This window comes from Xenopus laevis, chromosome 5L (assembly GCF_017654675.1).
Source record: "Xenopus laevis strain J_2021 chromosome 5L, Xenopus_laevis_v10.1, whole genome shotgun sequence".
NCBI lineage: Eukaryota > Metazoa > Chordata > Amphibia > Anura > Pipidae > Xenopus > Xenopus laevis.
Window position 1 is genome coordinate 112,572,627 of NC_054379.1, and position 19,420 is coordinate 112,592,046.

Below are 19,420 nucleotides of genomic sequence, written 5' to 3' on the forward strand. Positions count from 1 at the left end.
AGGTGTTAATGTCATCACAAAAAAAAAAAAACTTCCATAGTTGCTTTAGGGCTATGCCACAAATAGAGTTTTGAGTGACTCTACTTTTAGGAGAGAACCGAGGATCAGTGTCAGTGAGAAACAACCCCTGGCAAGGAGTCAGGGGGTTTCATGGATACTACATTAACAAGCCATCAAAGATTAATGGAATTGAAAATATAAAAGCTCCAGTGTAATTTATTTTTGTAAACAGCAATTTACCCTACAGGTTAGTTTCAAGTAGGTTTCTGCTGATAATATGCCATGCCTTTGTTTAATTAAAAACATATCTACATTGCAACCAGTGCTCTAACTCCTATCTGCTGCCAGTGAGGTTTTAATCCAAATTGGGGGGTGGCATTGGACACAGAAATGAACTGGTGGAATATAATCACTAAACCCTATCTTCATTACTGCATTGACTCTGTACATTTATGGAAACATTGGAAAACAATAGAGACAGTGCATCCTGCTATCTCATTGGGACCCAGACGGTCTTTATAGAGAGATAGACAAAGCAAAAATAAATGAGGAAGTGAGAAAGATCCTGCATTGATATCACTTGCATTTCTATCCATTCATAACACAAATGTGTCAATGAGATTTGGCTATCCTCATGTGTGGCCAAAATGGACAATAGGCAGCTTTTCAGCATGAAGGCTTATGGGTTAAATTCAGAAAAACCTAGATGCTACGTACCCCCTTTTAAAGAATTTGACTTGTCCCCTGAAAAACGTGAAATCGGGTGGCCAGTGTATGAAATGGTCAGTATTAATTATAAAATGCAAGACTCTTCACCATAAGCCCTAGCTATTGATTATATTTTGGCCATTTAAATAGCAGGGGGCACATGACATTCCCACTCAGTATCATTGCCTTTACAAATATAACTAGGATCTGTCACAAACTCCCAAGTGTCCCAGAACAGCAAAACATTTCCATCATGTAATAAAAAATAAATGTGGTTACAGGGAAGGCTTCTGCTATCGCATCAGTATGGTAGCTCCTAGCCTTCTTTATAAATGCAAACAGCCCCAGAACACAAATGCTTTCATTGGCTTTCCCCCCAATAAAAGATGATATGCATTCTTACCTTTTTCTTGAAGAGAGATTTTCTTCACTCTCGCTCATCACCAGTGTGCGGCTTGTTCCACCCTGACTAGCTTCGTGCATCACTTCAATCTGCAGTCAAGCAAAAATCATTAATGCTGGCTCATTTTGTGAAACTGCTGCCACCTGATATCTGTCACAAGTGTGCAATATCATACCTAATAGCAATTTCATTTACAAGGTTTTTAGAGATGATCTGGGTTATACTCCTAATTAGGGATTCACCAAATCCACTATTTTGGATTCGGTCGAACCCCTGATCTTTGTGAAAGATTTGGCTGAATACTGAACCGAAAACATTCTTTACTTCCTTGTTTTGTGACAAAAAGTCACATGATTTCCGTCCCCGCCCCTAATTTGCATATGCAAATTAGGATTCGGATTTGGTTCAGCCAAGCAGAAGGATCGAACCAAACCGAATCCTGGATTCAGTGCATCCCTGATCCTAATTTAGGAGGCAGAATCCAGCCATGCCTTGCTTCCCTACAGCAGAACTTGCTTTTATACCAACATCCCATTTGGAGGGCCTTCTGAGGCACAGGTTGTACCCTAAAAATAACCTGTGAAAGATATGGCAGATAATGTATTTCCTAATAAACACAAGGGGGTATATTTATCAAAGAGTGAAGCTAAAGATCACCACAGTCTGCTAGAGTGAAATTCCGCAACTCTCCATTAATTTCTATGGGATTTTGTCAAAGGATGAACTTTCACTTTCACCCATTGATAAATAATCTTAATCCCATAGAAATGAATGGAGAGTGGCGGAATTTCACTCTAGCAGACTGTAATGATCTTTAACTTCACTCTTTGATAAATATACCCCAAGGAGTAAGGTAACCCCAATGTAAACTATAAGGATACGTTAACAGATCATTTATGGCCGTTGTATATTTTTAGGTTACTTATTAAAGCAAATTATGAAATAAATGGATATTGTGATGGAATTCTTGAAGAGTAGTGAATAGCCTGTAATATATATCCTAAAAATAAAAATGAAGTTGCTTATGTCACATGTGATTCATGATTCAATCTTGCGCTTTAAATGCATTAAAGCTTATGAAACTTCTAATATCATTATGTTCTACAGTAGGAAGGCATTATTTCCTTTATAAATGTTTTTTTTTGTGTGTGTATGGATGTGCTGTGATGTTAGTCTGATGACACTGTCTACCTTCACATACAGTTCTGCAGTATATAGCCAACTAACATGTCATGATATGCACGTCTCATACAGGGAATGGCTGTTGCTCATCTCAATATTCAGCCAAGAATGTTCTATTTACCTTCCCTGTTTACTTTTTGGTTTCTTTTCATTCTATTTATTTTGTAAGAAATATTTCAGCAGGCATCTTCATGTAAGTTTTTGAAGCCCAACCCCATGCCAGAGTCAGACATAAGGGGACCAAGGTTATGCAGGACGGGAAAGCTAAATTAAATTAAACCAGGCATATGTCCCTCCAGTATCAACAATGGTTTTGCCTGGAGGACTGCAGGTATAATATCCCTGATGTGGATATATGAATCATTAAAATATGGATATATATATATATATATATATATATATATATATATATATATATATATATATATATTTATATATATATATATATATATATATATACATACACATATATAAATACATACACATATATATATATAGTTGTAATTAGAACGACACTCAACAAGTCAAAAGATTATAGGGGTTATTTGTTAAAGTCCGAATGCTAAAAACTCAATTTTTACTGGAAAAAAAACTTGAATTTTTCAAGATTTATTATACCCCAAGGATGGAAAAAAATCCAAATCCAGCATCTCAGACCTACCAAGGTGTATATAAGTCAATGGGAGAGGTCCGTATCCTACTTAGAGGTTTCTGTGGTCTAGGCTGGAATTAGCCAGAAAATCCGACTATATCGGACTTTTCAAGCAAAAATCCAAAAAAACCTCAGGCTTTTCGGGAAAAAGTCCAAAAAATTTGAGCGATTCAGGAAAAAAATCCAAAAAAATGGCATTCTAGTTTGGTCGGCAAAGTCAGCAAAATTCAGGTTTTCATAAATAAGGGCCTTAATGTGCAAAAATAAAATACACTTTTTCCAGGGATTTGAATGAACTTTTGACTCTCTCTATGTTTATTTAACAGTAGCACTTAAATAATAAATTACAGGTATAGGATTTGTTATCCAGAAAAGCTCCAAATCATAGGATAGCTGTCTCCCATAGACTCCATTTAATCAAATAATTCCACTTTTTGTACATTGATTTAACTAACTTTTACAGGGTGCGATTGTTTATTTTATTTTTGTGTTTTGCTCTGGTAGAACCCTTGGGCTCATCATGTGACACTACTAAGGCTCAATTTTATCTTACATTTACTAACACTGTTACAAACATCTCTGAGTGCTTTGGGGACCAATCCCCCACATAGTCCCTATTGGCAATTTGCCTTGTTGCTAGCGGCTTACTGGGGATTGATATATTTTCCACCTTTTTTTATCACAGTAGTCTAATTGGCTTTTGGTTGGTTGGTATGGACCATGGTGTCATTATAGTTGCACAGGGTGAGGTTGATTGCATTAGATTACATTAGCTTTAAGTGGTGAAAAAAACAACTGAACATTGTGTCATCTTAAGGTGCCCATACACTGTAAGATTCACTTATTTGGCTAGGTCCCCAAAGAGCGAATCTTCCCTCCAACAGGCCCACCTTGGGTGGTTGATATTGTGGTAATGGGATTGTTTGGCAATGAAGGGGATACGAAAAGTCGGAGCGAGGACCATATCAACGAGCGAATGCAGTACTCAATCCTACAGAAAAATCAAGCCTCACTGATAGAGATCTGTCAGATTTTTGGCCAGATATTGATCTGGAGGCCTGTCAAAGGGCCCCATTCATCAACAGCTTAAATCTTTCCTGTATGGTCACCTTTAGCCGTTTCTATTCACATCAGATCTTCCTTGAACTTACTGTGCTTTTTCACTGCACACTTTGGGTTTTAAAAAATGTTTTGGATTGTGTACTTTCTGTTACTTTGACTTCTTTTTTTGTGCCACTTTGCTTGGGGAGGAGTTTTTACAGATTTGTGTTACTTACTGTACAATTTGGTTTGCTGTCCTTGAAAAAGGGCACTGGTTTGTGACTGAAGGGTTGAACCACTAGACCTGTTGAGTGCAGTGTTGTTTATAATTATTTGGAGCTTATTGACTTACTCCCAGGCATTTCATTGGTGTTGGCAGTGCACACCTGTGCTTGTTTTTACAAATATATAATATTTATTTATATTTTCACAAAAGCCTATGCCCATTTAAATATACAGTTGAATGTAAAAGTTTGAGCATCCCTGGCCAAATGACATTTGTGGTTAACAAGAGAAAAGTAGGAATCAACTACTGCAATAATTGGAAAATTAAAAAAACAACATATATATAAAAATGGTAATGCACAGTTTATTTATTTATTTTATTTCACCAACTTTAAAACTAGGGTTGCCATCTATCCGGGTTTTGATCTGGACAGTCTGGGTTTTGAAACGGCTGTCCAAGTGAAACTGCCAGCTCGGTTTTCCAAATTAGGAAACCTGGACAGCACTATCTTTTATTGACATAGCCACGTCACAGCCCACCCCCTGATATCATAGTCTAGCCCCTGACATCACTCTTCCCACTTTGTGATGTCATTGACTCTGCCCACAATGTAACCACCCAACACTATTTAAAACATAAGAACTAAGAAAATAGTAATAGTGGCATGTGAATGAACATTTGCAAATATGTTGTTTTTACACTTTCCTACTTTCAACAAAACATGCCATTTGGTAAGGTGTGTCCAAACTTTTGCATTGAACTGTAAAAATACATAAAGAGAGTATAAAGCAGAATTAAAACATATGTACCATTATGGTATATTTTTCCTTGACAATTGTAGGTAAGACAGGTGATTTTGTGTGTTTACATGCAACAGAAAACCACATATAATGCCTGGCACAGCCTCCTGTTACTCTAGCCAGCAAAAAAACAAAAACAAACAATTATTAGCTAAGATACTGCCAGCTAAACACTGTTGGCATTGTTTCACAGAGGGACCTGCTTGTTGCTGGGGAAAATGGTTTCACACTGCCAATCACAAATCATTGTTTCAGGTAAGGCAATTACTTTAAAAGCATACATGGCTGCACAAACATCACCAGTCTGCAATTTCAATCTAAATGACTGTTAGATTTTATAGTTTAAGTAGGTTATTTATCAAAGTCCAAATTTATCTCAATATTTTCTGCTACAAACTCCGATCAAATTGCTCTGGTTTTTACCGCTTACTTATTATTACATTTTCCCGAAAATTTGCTTTATAGGAAAAAAAATCATATTTTCACGTTTTTTTCCTGAATTTTCATCCGATTTTTTTCAGATTTTTCACCCGAAAAATCAGATTTCTTATGCTTTTTGCCCGAAAACTCAAAAAACGTCTGGGTATTTCACCAAACCCATCGCACATCAAAAAATCATTGGGACTTCTCCCATTGACTACCTCGACAGGTCTGATATGCCGGATTTTCAGATTCTGACTTTTCCATCCTTGGGAGTTTAATAAATTCTCGTGATTTTTGTAGAAAAAAAAAAAGAAATCACAAATTTTTCGTGATTTTTGCATTCGAAGTTTAGTAAATAACCCCCTAAGTGTAACCCTTACAGTGACAACTGCTACCCATGCTTCATTAAGTTCATCCAGAAAAAAAAAAAAATATATATATATATATATATATATATATATCTATATATATATATATATATATTATATATATATATATATATATATATATATATATATATATATATATATATAAATATTGTTTACTGTTCTTACAAATGTGTTTGTAATACATGAGTTCAGATAATCCAGATGTACCTTTATTCCTCCTTTGGGTTTCTTATTGTTCCTTTTCCTGGACAGGTCTGCTTCAGAGAGAGACTTGGGAGGCACAAATGTAACTTCAGCTGCTCTTCGGGTTGTGGCTAAAAAAGAAGCAGTATTTTCAGATATATAGCACTTTTAGCCTTTTTGAGATGGTACCCAATTTACCGAACCACGGGAAAGAATAATATTTAATAGAAGGGCTTCTTTACACTACACAACATGTAACTTAAGTAAAATTTGTTTACATAAAAAGCTAAGATTTATTAACAAAAAATGCTGCCCAATAAAATATGATTCACATAAATACATGTATTTTTTTCCTCCACCACACAGCATTGCAGGACCTAATTACTTAATTACACACATTTATCTGCATTCAACATTTAAATCCCCCGGAGGTGGGGATTCAGAACAATAAACTCCTAGCAAATAAAATGTTTGTAGATCAACACTCAGTTTGTAGTATTAACATTCAGTAAATCGGTTTCCTTCAAGGATTTGGGGAATGGAGCATAAAACCAAATCAAAAAGAGTAAATGGGCAACCTTTGCAAATGATGCCTTAACCAGTGTCGGACTGGGACACCAGGAGCCCACCCAAAAACCTTTGACCAGGCGCCCACCATGTAATCTTAGACCAGGGGCCCACTCTCAGTACTATTATTCTTCCTCTCCTCACTCAACCTCTATTCTCCTAGTCTCTTTTCTTTACATACTATAATACTATAACCTGTTATTCCATCTATTTAGCCACTTTGTTCTCATAAAAATAGGGAATGACCATGAAATAGGCCAAATATTTAGCAGCATGAGGGCCCAGTAACACCTTGGCCGACCGGGACTTTTCCTGGTATCCCTGTGGGCCAGTCTGACACTGGCTGTAAGGGAATCTTACCCTGGTGGTGTAGTGGGGGGACGGCAGGGACGCCTGCCACCCCCTTTGGCGGTGACGCCCGCCTCATCCGTCTGTTCCGCTGGTCTCTGCTGCTCTAGGGTGCGCGCGTGCACCTCTTCCTGGAATTTGTGCGCATGCGCGCTGACGTGATGACGTCAGCGCGCAGTGGCACGAGATTCAAATTGTATTAAAGGGAGCTTCAGTGTGTAGTCCAGTGCCCGTGATAGGATTTGTTCCTGGTGCTTTAGCTGTTGCTATTCTGTGTGAATCTGTTCCTGATTATCTGTTTTGACCCTTTGCCTGCCTGTTTGACTATTCTGATCTCTGGAACCTGACCCTTGCCTGAAACCGACCTTGACTCTGCTTTATCCTCCTGTTTGACGTTACGGTTTGACCTCTGCCTGTTATTTGACTCCAATTCTGCCTCAACCCATCTGATTGATCACCTGGTTTTGACCCTTTGCCTTCCTGACGATTCTGTTATCCGCTTGCCTCGATCCAGCCTGTCTGACCATCCGCTTGCCTTGTCCTTTTGTACCGTGACCTTCGGCCTAAAGACTCTGCTAAACAGCCGTGCCCCTTTGCCAGCCAGAACATCTCGCCTTGCACCCCTCGTTAAGTCCAGGTGGCACCCAAGTAAGCTGAGGGCTCCTCCCGAAGCCCAACGGTGGTCACACTACTGGTGAAGCCGAGCCGAGACCAGGGTGCTTGGCATTTGTTCTGGTATCGGGTGCCGGCCGTGACATTATCACGGGCCATGGAGGACGAAAGTCTAGACGGTGCTTCTGCTGCTGCTTCCGTTTCACCTCCTCCAACTACCACCGAAGTGCTCCTTACTGCCCTGCTACAGCGCATGGAGGACCATGAGCAGAAGCAAAACTATTTGCTTCAGGGGTTTCACAATCTGACCCGCAAGCTTGAAACTTCGCAGCAGCCAATCAGACCAGTTGTCTCTTTCCCTGTGGGTTCTTCTGCTGTGTGGGGTGATTCTGCTAGACCCCAGGAACCCAAAATTGCATTCCCTGATAAGTTCAGTGGGGATAGAGCAAAATTTTTTGTCTTTAAAGAGGCATGTAAATTATACCTTGGTTTCTTCCCTCACTCGTTTCCAACAGGTGAGGAGAAAGTAAGGTTCGTCATGACTCTATTACAGGGTGATCCCCAAATTTTGGCTCTTAGACTGCCCGCCTCTGATCCAGCCCGTTTCTCCTTAGATACTTTCTTTGAGACCATAGCCATACTCTATGATGACCCGGATCGCGCCTCTTCGGCTGATCCCGCGATTCGTAAGTTGCGCCAGGGGAAACGGGATGCGGAGGTGTACTGCACTGAGTTCCGCCGGTGGGCAGTAGAGACCGGGTGGAACGATATGGCTCTACGTAGTCAGTTCCGTATAGGGCTGTCAGATCTTGTCAAAGACAGTCTGGTAAATTACCCCCTATCTTCCAATCTGGATGACCTCATGTCTCTCGCCATCCAGATAGATAGGAGACAGAGAGAGAGAAGGGGTGAAAGGGGGATTTCTTATTCTTATTCTGGTGTCACTAATGTTAAGGTATCTAACCCATCTTTGTCTTTGCCTCAGGATGAGCCTATGCAGTTAGGCCTATCCCACTTATCTCCTGAGGAAAAGGCACGCAGGCGTTCCCTTGGTTTATGTATTTACTGTGGGGAAAAGGGTAATTTCCTTAATCAGTGTACTAAGAGGCCGGGAAACGCCCAAAGCCTAAATGGAGAAGGGGAGCTCCATTTGGGTGCAGGCGTTTCCTCTCCCCAATCTGCCTCCAAGGTTTTATTACCAGTTAAATTGTCTTGGCCTACGGGTTCTGTTAAATTGTCTGTTTTTGTGGACTCTGGGGCGGAGGGTAATTTTTTGGATACTGCTTTCGCAGCCAAACATGGTATTCCTTTGGTCCCTCTGTGTACCCCCATGAGAATTTTGGCGGTGGATAAAAGACCCCTAGGGTCAGGTGTAATTAACAAAAAAACTGCCTTCTTATCATTGTGTATTAACGATTCTCACTGTGAGGAGATAGCCCTTTTTCTTATTGAAGGGGCCTCTTCTCCTCTTATTTTGGGGTTACCCTGGCTCCAGGTTCATAATCCTCATATTGATTGGGTTACGGGGGAGATTTCTCAGTGGGGTTCAGATTGTGGGGGCGTCTGTATTCCTCCAACAATAGCAACTACCTCAATTGAGGGTTTACCTGCAGCCTATTCGGCATATGCCGACGTTTTTTCCAAGAAAGCTGCTGAAACCTTACCCCCACATAGACAGTATGATTGTCCCATTGACCTAGTTCCAGGTTCCACTCCTCCTCGTGGTCGTACGTATTCTCTTTCTTTACCTGAAGCCCAAGCGATGAGGGACTATATTGAAGAAAACCTTGAGAGAGGTTTCATCCGACCCTCTAATTCTCCTGCCGGTGCTGGGTTTTTCTTTGTGGGTAAGAAAGACGGTGGTCTTCGCCCTTGTATTGATTACAGGGGTTTAAATAAAATCACCATTAAGAACCGCTACCCCCTTCCTCTAATTTCTGAGCTATTTGACCAGGTTAAAGGTGCCCAAGTCTATACCAAGCTTGATCTTAGAGGTGCTTACAATCTCATTCATATTAGAGAGGGGGATGAGTGGAAAACAGCATTTAACACCAGGGATGGCCACTACGAATACTTAGTAATGCCCTTTGGGCTCTGTAACGCCCCCGCAGTTTTTCAAGAATTTGTAAATGACATCTTTCGAGATCTGCTGGGGGTATTCGTAGTAGTCTACCTTGACGATATCCTTATTTTTTCTTCCAATCTAAATGAACATCGTAATCATGTTTGCGAAGTTTTACGTAGGCTAAGGGAAAATAATCTTTATGCAAAACTAGAGAAATGTACCTTTGAGGTCTCTTCTGTTCAGTTTTTGGGGTTTATTATTTCCAACAAGGGTCTAGAAATGGATCCAGGCAAGGTGAGAGCTGTCCTGGATTGGGCCCAACCCCTTTCGTTACGTGCAGTTCAAAGATTTCTTGGTTTTGCCAATTATTATCGTCAATTTATTAAGAATTTTTCTCTTATTGTAGCCCCCATCACAAGTTTAACCAAGAAGGGCGCTGATCCCAGTATATGGCCTCCTGAAGCCTTACACGCTTTTGAAACCCTCAAAAGGGAGTTCTGTTCTGTCCCTATTCTTCAACACCCTGATCCCGCTCTTCCTTTCATTGTAGAGGTTGATGCTTCTGAGGTGGGAGCGGGGGCAGTCCTTTCCCAAAGGCATCCGATTACCAACAAATTGCATCCCTGTGCCTTTTTCTCTAAGAAGTTTTTACCTGCAGAGGTAAATTACGACATAGGGAACAGGGAATTGGCCTTTGAGGAATGGCGGCATCTCCTAGAGGGTGCAAAACATGTGGTGACGGTCTATACCAGGGATCCCCAACCTTTTGAACCCGTGAGCAACATTCAGAAGTAAAAGGAGTTGGGGAGCAACACTAGCATGAAAAATGTTCTTGGGGTACCAAATAAGGGCTGTGATTGGCCATTTAGTAGCCCCTATGTGGATTGTCACCCTACATTGAGGTTCTGTTTGGCAGTATATCTGGTTTTTATACAACCAAAACTTGCCTCCAAGCTAGGAACTCAAAAATTAGTACCTGCTTTGAGGCCACTGGGAGCAACATCCAAGGGGCTGGAGAGCAACATGTTGCTCACGAGCTACTGGTTGGGGACCACTGGTCTATACTGATCATAAGAATTTACTTTATATTGAGTCCGCTAATCGCCTAAATTCTAGGCAAGCCAGATGGGCCTTATTCTTCTCAAGGTTTAATTTTGTTTTAACTTTCAGGCCTGGTTCCAAAAATACCAAGGCGAATGCACTCTCTAGGAGTTTTGAATCTTTCCCCTCTGACTCTAGTGAGTGTACTCCCATCATCCCCAAAGAATTAATTTTAGCCACTTTAGAATCCGACCTTTCCTCCCTATTACTTCCCTTACAAACATCTGCTCCTACCGATACTCCCCCTGGGAGATGGTTTGTTCCTGAGGAGCTTAGGGAGCAAGTTTTGAAGGAGGTTCATGATTCTAAAATGGCGGGGCACCCGGGAGTTACTAAGACTGTTTCTCTATTGTCCCGTCATGTTTGGTGGCCTTCTTTCAAACGGGACACAAAAATTTTTGTCAACTCCTGTCCAGTCTGTCAAAGATCTAAATCCTCCCGTCATTTATCTCAAGGTCTGTTAAATCCGTTGCCAATCCCTGAGAAGCCATGGTCCCATCTTTCGATGGATTTCATTGTAGATTTACCTCCCTCTCAGGGTAAAACTGTAATTTGGGTGGTGGTGGATAGGTTTAGTAAAATGAGCCATTTTGTTTCCCTCCCACACCTCCCTTCTGCTAAAACCTTAGCCGATCTGTTTATTTCTCAAATTTTTAAGTTGCATGGGTTCCCTGTTAATATTGTCTCGGACAGAGGAGTTCAGTTTGTCTCTAAGTTTTGGAGGGCTTTTTGCTCCTTGGTGGGAATTAATTTGTCTTTTTCAACCGCTTACCACCCCCAAACCAATGGACAGACTGAGAGAGTGAAACAGTCCCTAGAACAATATCTCAGGTGTTACGTGTCTGACAACCAGTCCTCTTGGGCTGAGTTATTGCCCTGGGCAGAGTTTGCCTACAATAACGCCACCTACTCCTCCACTGGAGTGTCTCCTTTCTTCATTGTCAATGGGTTTCACCCTAAAGCATTTTCTTTTTCCGGTTCTGGTTCCCCTGTCCCTTCTGCTGACTCCTCTGTGGAACACTTCTCTAAAATCTGGTCACAGGTGCACGACTCTCTCTCAGCAGTATCCTCTGCCCAGAAGAAAGCTGCTGACAGGGCTCGTAGAGAAGCACCTCAGTATAAGGTGGGAGATTCCGTTTGGTTATCTACCAAAAATATTAAATTGAAGGTTCCCTCTCTCAAACTGGGGCCCAGGTTCATTGGTCCATACCCAATTTCTGAAATAATAAATTCTTCTTCTGTCCGTCTTCGATTACCTGCAGAATTTAAAATATATAACTCTTTTCATGTCTCCCTCCTAAAACCAGCCACTCTGGTCCGTCATCTTCCTGTACCTCCCCCAGTGTTGGTCGAAGGTCAGCCTGAATTTGAGATCCAAGAGTTCCTCGATTCCCGCCTTGTGCGAGGTAAGCTGCAATATCTTACTAAGTGGAAGGGCTTTGGCCCTGAAGAGAACTCTTGGGTCTCAGTTGATGACATCAAGGCTGACCGACTAAGGAAAAAATTCCATGCTAAGTTTCCTGGTAAGCCTGGGGTTCCAGTGGCCCCCCCTAGAGAGGGGGGTAATGTAAGGGAATCTTACCCTGGTGGTGTAGTGGGGGGACGGCAGGGACGCCTGCCGCCCCCTCGGCGGGGACGCCCGCCGCATCCGTCTGTTCTGCTGCTCTAGGGTGCGCGCGCACCTCTTCCTGGAATTTGTGCGCATGCGCGCTGACGTGATGATGTCAGCGCGCAGTGGCGCGAGATTCAAATTGTATTAAAGGGAGCTTCAGTGTGTAGTCCAGTGCCCGTGATAGGATTTGTTCCTGGTGCTTTAGCTGTTGCTATTCTGTGTGAATCTGTTCCTGATTATCTGTTTTGACCCTTTGCCTGCCTGTTTGACTATTCTGATCTCTGGAACCTGACCCTTGCCTGAAACCGACCTTGACTCTGCTTAATCCTCCTGTTTGACGTTCCGGTTTGACCTCTGTCTGTTATTTGACTCCGATTCTGCCTCAACCCATCTGATTGATCACCTGGTTTTGACCCTTTGCCTTCCTGACGATTCTGTTATCCGCCTGCCTCGATCCAGCCTGTCTGACCATCCGCTTGCCTTGTCCTTTTGTACCGTGACCTTCGGCCTAAAGACTCTGCTAAACAGCCGTGCCCCTTTGCCAGCCAGAACATCTCGCCTTGCACCCCTCGTTAAGTCCAGGTGGCACCCAAGTAAGCTGAGGGCTCCTCCCGAAGCCCAACGGTGGTCACACTACTGGTGAAGCCGAGCCGAGACCAGGGTGCTTGGCATTTGTTCTGGTATCGGGTGCCGGCCGTGACACTGGCCTTAACTGGCCTTTAGCCTATTCCCCCAACCAAATTAACCTTTTTCTTGGGGAACTAAATCTTATATTGCCTTGAGCTGAGTGTGTGTGGGTTGTGCTTATCAAATACTCCATACCATGGAACATTTGTGTTTTAGAAAAAGAGAGAACTGAGGTAATGTACTGTATGTAATTTGTGGCAAACATTTTGAAGAATGAAAAATATCTGAAATGAATGAAAGGAAAAACCACAAATATGTGACTGCCTGGTATAAAGTACAAAGTAAGCATTTTACTCTGAGTAGATATAAATGAACAAACACAATGAAGAAAATTGGTAGAGTGTCCTGGAATTTTCTGTAACTGTCAGTATGGGGGAGAGGAATTGACTGTTCCAATCCAGTGAGCACCAGGTATTTATTTTATCACTAAGCACTCAGCATTCTGTGAAAAGGTCAATGACTAAACAAGGATATTTGGATATGTTTATATACACTCGGGGGCCGATTCACTAACTTCGAGTGAAGGTTTCGACCATCGAATGGGCTACTTCGACTACGACTTCGAATCGAAGGATTCGAACTAAAAATCGTTCGACTATTCGACTATTCGATAGTTGAAGTACTGTCTCTTTAAGAAAAAACTTTGACCCCCTAGTTCGCCATCTAAAAGCTACTGAAGTCAATGTTAGCCTATGGGGAAGGTCCCCATAGGCTTTCCTAAAGTTTTTTTGGTCGAAGGATAATTCTTCGATCGTTGGATTAAAATCCTTCGATTCGTTTGATTCGAAGGATTATTCCTTCGATCGTTCGATCAAACTATTTGCGCTAAAATCCTTCGACTTCGATATTCGAAGTCGAAGGATTTTAATTCCCAGACGATTAATTAAGCTTTACAGTAAATCATCCTAATTATGTGTAAAAGAAAAACATTTTGAAGGGAGCCAATTTAAAATTAAATACATTTTTGTAAACATACCCTAAATTGAATTAATATCTGTAAAACAATATTTGTTCTGGTGGTCAGGGGTTATTTTGGTGCAAGGCTGTGTCCCTCAAGGACCCCAGAATGCCCAAGATCTCCTTTTTGAAGCACATCTTTTGAAATGATCTGGCCCCTAGTATGTAAAATAGCACTTCACTTCCCCATGGACATTCCAGCAGCTGTTTGTGGTCCCTGGTCAATATTCTGGATCACATTAATCTAGCTATTACACTTTTGTATAACCTGGGTGTGCCACATGGGACCCAGTACATTTGACAATGACATTTGTCAATGACATTAACGCAACATACAATTTGACACATTAGGTTTGGCAGCAGATTCCAGTTGTTATAATGAATGTTGTGTTAGGGAAGTACTAACACTGTCTGGTATTGCTACATTCCAGCATGAAAGCAGATAAACCTTCTTAACTGTCATTAATCAAATGACATTTCTTTGAGCAAATAAAACCAAGGGAAAACAGTAAGGGTTAGTGCACACAAGGAGATTCGGGGAGATTTTGTCGCCTGGCGACTAATCGCCTCGTCTTCTGAGCGACAATCTCCCCGAACTGCCTCAGCGTGTTTTCCCATAGGCTACAATGAAAAGTCGCCTGCGCTAAAGCACACGCGGCAATGCGTTTTCAATAGTCGCCCAAAGTTGCCTCACAGATTAAGCGCAGGCGACTTTTCATTGTAGCCTATGGGAAAACACGCTGAGGCAGTTCGGGGAGGTTGTCGCTCAGAAGACGAGGTGATTAGTCGCCACTCGCCAGGCGACAAAATCTCCCCGAATCTCCTCGTGTGGCCTTACCCTAAGAAGTGAAAAGGAGCTTGGGGTATTACAGATGTGCGCAGACATGCACTCACACACTTTACAGCTGTATAAGCTAATAATGTGCTTAAAGTAGGAATCATACAGAATCTCTAGTACATTCAATTGTATAGTCACAATTATTAGAAGCACCAATGCATTTTTTAACCAGAATTTGACTCTCTTCCATATGGTCTGGCAATACGATCTAAATCAGCCAAATTGCAGGACCATATCTCAGTATGTATGGTCAATGTTCTGTAACATGTGTTACATCATAATGTGTATCAAAATTTACTGTAAAATACTGATTAACTGCATAGCAAACATCCTAAAAAGCAACATTATATTTGATAAAGACATCTGTCAAGATGAAGAGATTTGAAATATATGCGATTTTTTACAATTTCATATTCTCAGATGGAACAGTGGCTCTGGCATTTTCGGTTGTTATTCCAAGAATCTGAAAAAGTAATGTTCCTGAAGCAATGTGCCTCTTGAGACAACTTTTAACGTCTTTGGAAAAACCAAGGTCTGTATATGTTTTACCACTGGTGATGAACTTTATCACAGGTGGGAAAGCATTTGAGGGAGATAAGTCGCACGCAGAAAAGGATATCTGTTGCTGGCGACTAATCGCCTTGTGTCATTGCTCTTTCAGTGTCCTCCTGGCGTAGGTAAAAACTAAAAGAAGGCTAAAAAAAAGAGTATCAGTGTCTACATTACAGCTTCCTACTGACTTTGTTGGGCTTGCTGCCTCAAACTATCTGTACTATTTGTTCGCCACACAACTCAGAGAACTTGACAGGACTACTTCTGGTCGACACATTTTATTTGCAATGATAATTTTTAGAAGATCTGAATAATGGCAACTATACATATACAAAACTCTATGAACTGCACACAACATACACAGTATGTATACATATCAGTTTCAGTGAGTGGAACTAATTAAATAATTATGTGTGCTCCATATTTATATTGTTTCTTGTTTATACTTTTTCCATATTGTTTCTTAAAGACTGGTATTTCCCACTAGTGTAAGCAGTGCATACAGCTTTATTTAGCTTGTCAAATGGACATTGCCAATGGACAATGTTTACATGTCAGTCTGTGTACAAATGGTCATGTGTTTTCAGGCATTGTTTCTCATACTTAAATAAAGCTGAGCTATAGTGCCTTTCAAAAGTATTTATACCCTTGACTAATTTTCTAATTTTACATAAACCCTGCTCTATAATTGTATCATCTGTGATTTTTTTACTGTGACAGTTTTGGTAAGAAAAATTTAAAAGAAAAATAAAACATGCCATTTAAATAATAAATCAATCCCCACTTTTTAAAATTTTGTAGACCACCTTTGCCGCAATAACAGTTTTAAGTATTTTGGTGTAAGAATTTACCATGGTCCATTCTTCCTGGACATGTGTCCCAGGTTATTCAGATTAGTAGTAGGATGACTGTGCACTTTAGGGGGTTATTAATCAAAGGTCAAATTTTAGTATATTGGGAATTTTTTAATAAATTCGATTTTATTCACAATTCGAATGGTATATTATTCATGAAAATTTAGAACATCTAAAATTCACTTTATTCACTATATAGTGGATAATGTACCCCCTACTGTAATTTATAAAGATATTATGTTACCGAGGAGTTATGTGACCATATAAAAGCACGAGGCCGCAGGCCGAGTGCTTTTATACAGGTCACATAACTCCGAGGTGACTATTAATATCTTTATAAATTTTAAGTGGGGGGTACATTATCTATTATAATCTACAGTTTCTGGGTTCAGTTTTACTTTTTTTGAAGTGTCTCTACAAGTTGATTTTTATCTTTAACTGCAACTCTTTTAGGTACCTGTATTTTATTCTTGCTTTCTAAATGGCACACGTCTCCTGCAGCTGCCTCCCTGGTCTCGCTCTTTTCCTCACAGGATTCCTCTACATTTTCACTTCCCCTCCCGTCCACTATCTAAAGAATCGCTCCCCCTCTGTGTCACATCATTTTCTTTTACCGGTCATGCAGGGAAGGAGGGGGAGCGAGTGGACGGGAGGCAGAGCGAGACTTTGATAGTGTAAGGGAGGCAGAGCGAGATTTAGGCAGTGTAAGGGAGGCGGAGCGAGACTTTAGACACTGGACGGGAGGGGGAGTGAAAATGGAGCCGAATCCTGTGAGGAAAGCGACACCAGGGAGGCAGCTGCAGGAGACTTGTGACAGGAGTAAGAGATGCGATGAAGGAAAGAGAAGCCCTTCATCGCATAAAATGGGTAAATCCGTTGTGGGAAGTGATTAAATGGGGAGCCCGAAAGCTATAGCGGTGGGAAGCAAGGCAGCAGCTGCGAGTGCTGTCTCTTTAAGATTATAATCGGCGCGTTCTGACGAAGGAACGCGCCGTTTATAAGGATATAATTTACAGTCTGGGAAATGACCAGACTGTAGATTATATAATTATAATCTTATCTTGTTTAATGTGAGCCCTCTTCCAAAGCAGATCTGCATGAGGCTTATAGCTCATTGTACATGTTTTGAATTAGTTTGCCGGTTTCCACCATACTGTCTTTGTATGTGTTTTACCTTAGTAGGTGACAGAACATCCTGCAATCCTGATGGATCACACTCAGTTTCTCTATACTAAAATGTAACATGCCCCTCTGAGTGATGCATCGACAGCTAATGAAGAGAGAGAAGCTGCAACCAAACAAATGGCTTAATCTATTTGGCCACCCCCTGCATGGTCAAATATGACAATACAGGTATAGGATCCATTATCCGGAAACCCATTAGCCCGAAAATTCAGAATTATGGAAAGGCTGTCTCCCCTAGACTCCATTTTATTCAAATAATCCAGATTTTTTAAAATTATTTCCTTTTTCTCTGTAATAATAAAACAGTACCTTGTACTTGATCCTAACTAAGATATAATTAATCCTTATTGGAGGCAAAACCAGCCTATTGGGTTTATTTAATGTATACACGATTTTCTAGTAGACCTGAGGTATGAAGATCCAAAATATGGAAAGATCAGTTATCCGGAAAACCCCAGGTCCTGAGCATTCTGGATAACAGGTCCCATACCTCTATATGTTTGGCCTGCAATGCTGAATGCAAAGTTATGGTTATTTTAATGGTTCATTCACAGCACTAGAGTGTTTAAAATATACTTGAGAGGGCAGATTCTCAGTATCTGCTCACATGTAAAACAGAGGTGTACTTTTTGGTTCCACCATTCTGACAGGTACCGTGTGTTGTGTATATAATAAAAATCTGTATAATCTGTATAAGTAAATGTTTATCTGAGCTAGAGTTAACTGATACATATTCACAATGTAAAAATGACTAGACCTAGCATTTCCAACTTACCCAGTGAGGTGGGTCGTGCAGTCTTTGGAGATGACCTTTTTGGTGAGGACTCTGGATGTGGGGCAACAGGTTGAATAGGTCTTGTCTGTTTAGCTGCCAGCTTTCTTAGGCTTGTCTGTCTCTTATTAAACATCTCCTGAACATCAGACACCTTCTGCAAAACTTTCTCAACATTTGCCTATATTGAAAATATAATGCATTCAGTTATTTTCTGCTTTAAGAAGATATAATCAGTAAAGGATATCAAGTGCTGGAACAATTTCCAGTGCCACCTAACAGTGTTCTTCTTTTAGTAGGCTAGAGTGCAACAGGTTGGATATCCCTAAAGTTAAATGTAATTTTCTGGAAAAAGGGGGGTACACACAAAGGTTGTTATTTATCAAAGTATTTTATACTACAAATAAACTTACAACTCAAATGCAAAAGACTCGAATCAGTGTAATCGGGGTGAGAAACTCAAACTCTAGATTTTGGGTGAATAAAAAACTCAAATTGCTCTAATTGATTGAGTTTTCAAGTGCAAACCACCAATAAAAAGTACATCATGACAGGGTCGGACTGGGGGGCACGGGGCCACCAGGGCTGCTGTCCAGGGCCCCCCTCCGGACCCCAGGCCCCCACTGCTGCAGAGTTTGCATCGACCTCCCGACGCAATGCACCCCCGATGCGCCACCGCTCCGATGAGCGCGTGCACAGGCACGCACGCACACTACGTTTAAGTAGCATGAAAATCACGCAGGAAGAAAGGCCCTGCCTCCAGGCCCTCCCCGCGTGCATGTGAGAACGCTGGCGCGTGCGCAAACTGTTTTTTTGGGGGCCGGCAGATCGGGGAAGGAAAGCTGGGTTGGCGGGGGCCCATGAGGGCCGGGGCCCATGAGGGCCGGGGCCCACCGGGTTTTTTCCTGGTGTCCCGTCTACCCAGTACCCGCCACTGCATCATGAAGGCTACAAGCATCTTCAAATAGTTAAAGGGACATCTGTCATTGACTTCTACATGACCTTGTCATGTTTTAGCTGGATTATTTTTGGATTCCAGCTATTTCCAGGGTCAGGGTATAATAAATCGGAAAAAATTCAAAAACCCTAAAATTTTAGTTTTTAATGAAAATACCATCGAAAACTAGAATTTTTTGGGAAAAACACAACTCGACCTTTACTAAATCACTCCCATAATCTAGAGTTTCTGAACATATGTTCTCTCCCATTTTCTAGAAACAGTGTAGCCATTCTACTAGGCCAAAGAGCTCTGTGTATGAACAC

The 19,420-nt window shown here is 41.2% G+C and overlaps 1 protein-coding gene across 2 annotated transcripts in view; it reads right to left on the minus strand.

Moving 5' to 3' along the window:
• The window catches only part of LOC108716979 (guanine nucleotide exchange factor DBS), a 201,492-nt gene that overhangs the window by 90,876 nt on the left and 91,196 nt on the right, over positions 1 to 19,420 (minus strand). For both annotated transcript variants that reach the window (XM_041563266.1, XM_041563267.1), the window contains exons 13-15: positions 18,161 to 18,338; positions 6,032 to 6,138; positions 1,112 to 1,200 (exon numbers count right to left, since the gene is read on the minus strand). In XM_041563266.1, coding sequence (XP_041419200.1) covers positions 1,112 to 1,200; positions 6,032 to 6,138; positions 18,161 to 18,338 — 374 coding nt within the window. The remainder of the gene's footprint in view (positions 1 to 1,111; positions 1,201 to 6,031; positions 6,139 to 18,160; positions 18,339 to 19,420) is intronic.